The sequence below is a fragment of the Morone saxatilis genome, unplaced genomic scaffold (assembly GCF_004916995.1).
Source record: "Morone saxatilis isolate NCDOM2014 unplaced genomic scaffold, NCSU_SB_2.0 Contig18, whole genome shotgun sequence".
In the NCBI taxonomy this organism is placed as follows: Eukaryota; Metazoa; Chordata; class Actinopteri; family Moronidae; genus Morone; species Morone saxatilis.
Window position 1 is genome coordinate 16,149,454 of NW_023339740.1, and position 4,605 is coordinate 16,154,058.

At 35.8% G+C, this 4,605-nt stretch overlaps 1 protein-coding gene across 1 annotated transcript; it reads left to right on the forward strand.

Annotated features, from left to right (window-relative positions):
* Positions 1-135: 135 nt before the first annotated feature.
* On the forward strand, positions 136-3,601 carry si:dkeyp-67f1.2 (uncharacterized protein LOC556106 homolog). Its single transcript, XM_035661733.1, is given in 10 exon segments — positions 136-140; positions 1,791-1,851; positions 1,853-1,877; positions 1,969-2,067; positions 2,162-2,342; positions 2,427-2,485; positions 2,922-2,972; positions 3,071-3,155; positions 3,237-3,363; positions 3,497-3,601. Coding segments are annotated over 10 exon segments (798 nt in total).
* The last annotated feature ends 1,004 nt before the right edge of the window (positions 3,602-4,605 follow it).

Consider the following 4,605-nt stretch of genomic DNA (forward strand, 5'->3'; position numbering starts at 1 on the left):
TTTATATGTAACAGCCGTCTGTTTATATATATATATATATATATATATATATATATATATAAATACTTTAGCAAACAGGGAAGTTGAGAGCTACAGAGACAAATAAACTGGAAGACCTATAACCTGTACTGCACCATGGGGTACCTCTAGTGTGTCTTTTAATGCTTTTTGACATTTCATTACAATAATTTTCAAGTGTCAGAAACATTTTTCATGGCATTTACTGTATCTTAGCAACATCTAAATGATTTTAATTTTATTTATTTCACATTTTTTTAACAAGCTCAATCAACTGAGAACCAATTCTCATTTACAGTGATGACGTGGAAAGTCTATACTAGTAATTAAGATACAGCAGGTGCAAGAAAACAATATTAAACATGTGACACAGACTAATGTTGGCGAACACACTTATTATAAATATTAAACATGCTTACAAGTGTTGTTCTTAGTTCTCTCAGTGTTATTGGATTACCGACCAGGCAAAGTGGGCTGCTGAAAAGGCCCTATGTTCACTGTGTGTCAATTAGTTTAGGGTAATTTCATTCATTTCTATACATTGAATTTCATGTGATATAAATGGGTGACACATTAAAGCCAAGGAGCACTGAAGCTTTTCTGGAGGCTCGTGGAAGCCTACCAATTATTTGATGGATTTTGTGCTGGTTCTTCCTGTAATTTGTCACCTGTCTGTATGTGGTTCATTTCTTAAAATATGGCCATGTAGACCATCAGCTACTCTACTGTTTATTGATGGATACAATTATCATTATGTATTATGGTTTGGCCACAGTAACTTTAATAACAATCATAATACCAGTTCATTACTGCCTGTAGGGACATTTTTGTTTGGATAGGAAGGTAAGAGCTACTGTTTAAGGATCGTCACATGGGCCTGACCTCTGCTTGAAGGGATTATCACGCCTTTCACCATTTATATGTAAATAACAACTAATTCAGAGTTGCCTGTCCATCACAAATATGGACTTTAATGCCTTATGTCCTGACAAAAACACAGACTCTATTGGTCTGTATGTTGTCTTTATTGTGATATCTCCAGTTTTTGCACTCCCTCTTCCCCAGGTTTCCTTTGAAAAACAAGTTTTAATCTCAGTGACCTTTACCTGCAGGGTGAAATGTGGTTTTGTAAATTAATTTCTCATCCTAACCTAATTGCATTTTTATTTTCTTACCAGATTTTGTGCTTGTGCTTTTTTCATATTTATTTGCTTCTAGTGAGGTTTTTTTTAATGTTTTTTATTAAATGGTCTGTAGCAATTATTTTTCAGCAGTTTTATACCAGACATCAAAAGGGATTACTAAAATCCACATGCAAATAGAAAAGTCTGATAAATGACACTGACATTTTTTAAACCTATTTTCTTTCATTTACCCATTCAATTTGAAATACGAAGCTTTTGGCCTTTTTTCCCCCTTTTTTGTATCATCTCTTCTCCAGGTTTCAAATGCTTGTTTGCACACCAGCTAAGCACAATCTGCTGTTTGCAGACCACATTGTTCCCTACAAACAGTATCTATTACTGGTGGGCACTCTCCCAGTTTGACATTGTAAAAGAGAGAAACTTGATCATCTAGTTCACTGGGTGTGTGTGTATATATATAATGCCACATCCTGGTTTTTTGTGTAGCAAGGAGGAGGAGGGCCAACACTTCTTTTTGCATATCCGAACAGCTCTCGCACAAGCCATGGTTGTAGGAATTATCAGGGAGTGTGTTCACAGATGAGATGACACCAAAGCTCTGCTGTATCTTTCTCTTCTTTTTGACAGGAAGTACTTGAAGTACATTTCAAAGGCCTCAGCTCTTCCCTTTAGGACCAGAAAGTCTCTGATTTATTGCAGATATGAGATATCGAGGTGAGCTTTTACTTTATTTATTTTTAAAAAAAATGGTAGTTTTGGTTGTATGTCTGCAGATCTTCATCTATTTACTCTTTGTGGTTGACAGCTGTTTTGCACTTTGGTGCCATAATTGTTGTCTCCCTAATTACATGGGGGATCTCCATCAATGTATTTGATGTACAGGAGAAAGCAAAACACATTCTTGGTGAGCTCATTTCTGCTTATTAAAATCTAAATCCAAAGCTACGTCATCCATAGTTTTATTTGCCATAAATACTATCTCCTTTCTTTTATTTCAGGGTTTAATCACCTAGATCAAATCAAACCAGAACTCAAAACAGATACATTTACCATGTCCTTGCAAGAGTCTGTGCCAAAGTGTGGCCTCTCCAGAGTCTGCCCACCCGACCATTTTGATTTACATATCAGGAGTGGAGCAGCTAATATTGTCGGACCAAAGATCTGTTTCAATGGTAAAATGTACGTGTTTAACATGGTAGAATCTGATTTTTTAACAAAATTGTTCCTCTGCAGTTAAACTAAACCTTATTGCTATCTCAACAGCATTATGAGCCACCTGTTGAGTAATGTGGGTCCAGGACTGAACATTGTGGTGGTAAACAGTGAGTAAAATACTCTGTTTATATTGTACTAGTGTTTGCATACGGTTGGATTTGTAAACTGAACTATGAAACACTTACAGTGAATAATTTAAACGTGTAATGCCCTTTCTTAAAAAAGCTTAAAATGTTTAATAAAATAGTTTCAAATTAAATTTTTGACCTTGGAAATATCAGTTGATAAAACAATCTTGGCTTGGTTTACTAATTAGTTGAGCTTTCGTAAAAAAGAAAGTTTTAGACAATCTACAATTTAATGACAACTGGATAACAATTTCCCCTCGGGGATTATTAAAGTATATCTTCTTCTTCTAAACTCTATCTGCTGATGAATATCATTTGATATGATCAAAAGCTCTAGAACTGCTGTTATATAGACCTGGAAATTGATTATTAATAATAATAATCACTTGTTAATGATGTTGTTTTCTTATTTCAGGTGAAAATGGAGATGTGGAAAAATCTGGCTTTCTTAATATGAAAATTGGAAGTAAGAGGCATTTTTAAAAATCTTTTAATTCTGTTTTCAGTTTCCAAGTTTATTGAAACCTTAAAATGATCTGTTTTTTTAAATGACTCTATCAAAAGACAAAGAAGACATCCTGGCATTCCTGAAGGAGATCAAATCTGGAATGATTGTTTTGGTGGCCTCGTTTGATGATGTGACAGCAAAGTAAGCCTAAATCTCAATGATTAAACAGCTAAAAGGATTTCATATCGCACAGCATGACCCTTTTCTTCTACTCTGTGGCAGAATGACAAAGGAAATGAGGGAGATATTTGTTGGAATGGGAAGCTCTTTGATCAAGTCAGTAAAAGTCAGAGACAACTGGGTGTTTGCTGGAAGAGCAGGGACAGGAAACAAAAGCCCCTTTGAGAAGGTAAGTGACCCGCTCCACTGCATTCATTTTGTTGTATTTGTGTCAGAACCATCTAGTATTTTACAATAGGCAAAAAGAAAAAAAAACATAATTGATGGCAAAACAAATGTCTTCTTCCCTGTTCACATGTCAGAAAGCTGTTAATGATAAGAAAACCAACATTTACGAAGAATGGCCAGAGACTGTGGAGGTGGGCGGCTGCTTCCCAAGAAACCAAACCGACGGAAATAAACCTTAAAGGACTATTGTGATCAAAAGGAGAAAATGATTATCTTTTAATGGTCTTTCAAGATGTCCATGTACAAATGATGCCCCTCCAAATGGTTTTTACATCCCATGAAACTCAAAACATAACTTATTGAACTTAATAAGAAGATGGATTCCTCCTTTGTTGCTCTTCCTGGAGTTTCCATGAGTTTTTCCTCACCCGGAATCGAAGTCAAAGGATAGCAGGTGTCACATTTTGTACAGATTGCAAAGCTGTCTGAGGCAAGTTTGTCATCTGTGATTCTGGGCTATATAAATAAAATACACTTGACTAGTGTACTTTAATATGCAGGGAGTTTTGTCCCTCTGAGATAAATGAACATCATTTGTTCTGATTCCTGGAAGAGAGGGATCGTTTATTATTCAAATTTATGTGATCTGTATAGTTTCCTCTTTAATATCATATTTCTCTTTTTTCTTTTTACATGAAAGCACGTTTTCTTTCCTTCTCATTATTTCTATTCATGTATTTATGTGTGTACTACTTCCATTTCTCCTCCTACGTCAGTGGTGGATGTACTCCATCTTTACTTAAAAGTACCAATGCAACAGTGTAAAAATTCTCATTTAAAAGTACAACTGCATTAGAAATCAGACTTAAATAAAAGTACAGATGCAGTGGTGGACTCACGCTATTTGAGGGGCAGGGGCCACATAAAGGGCAAAAAGTCGTGATGTATTTCTGGTGAAAAGTAGCTATAGCCGTTGTGTGAGTTAAAAGTACAATATTTCCTCTGAAATGCAGTGGGAAAAAAAGATATACTAAAAGACTGAGTACAAGTGCTTTGAAATTCTATTTAAGTACCGTAAATGTCCTCATTAGCTTCCCACCACTGCTGTGCAATAAATATCCTTCCAGCACTTTTGGCCTGTTCTCCAGGGTTTGTCTTACACTTGGTTGCTGCTTCCCCGGGAGCATCATCATTGGTCCAAACACACAGAAGTTTCTCTCTGGTGGAGAGAGAGAGAGAGAGA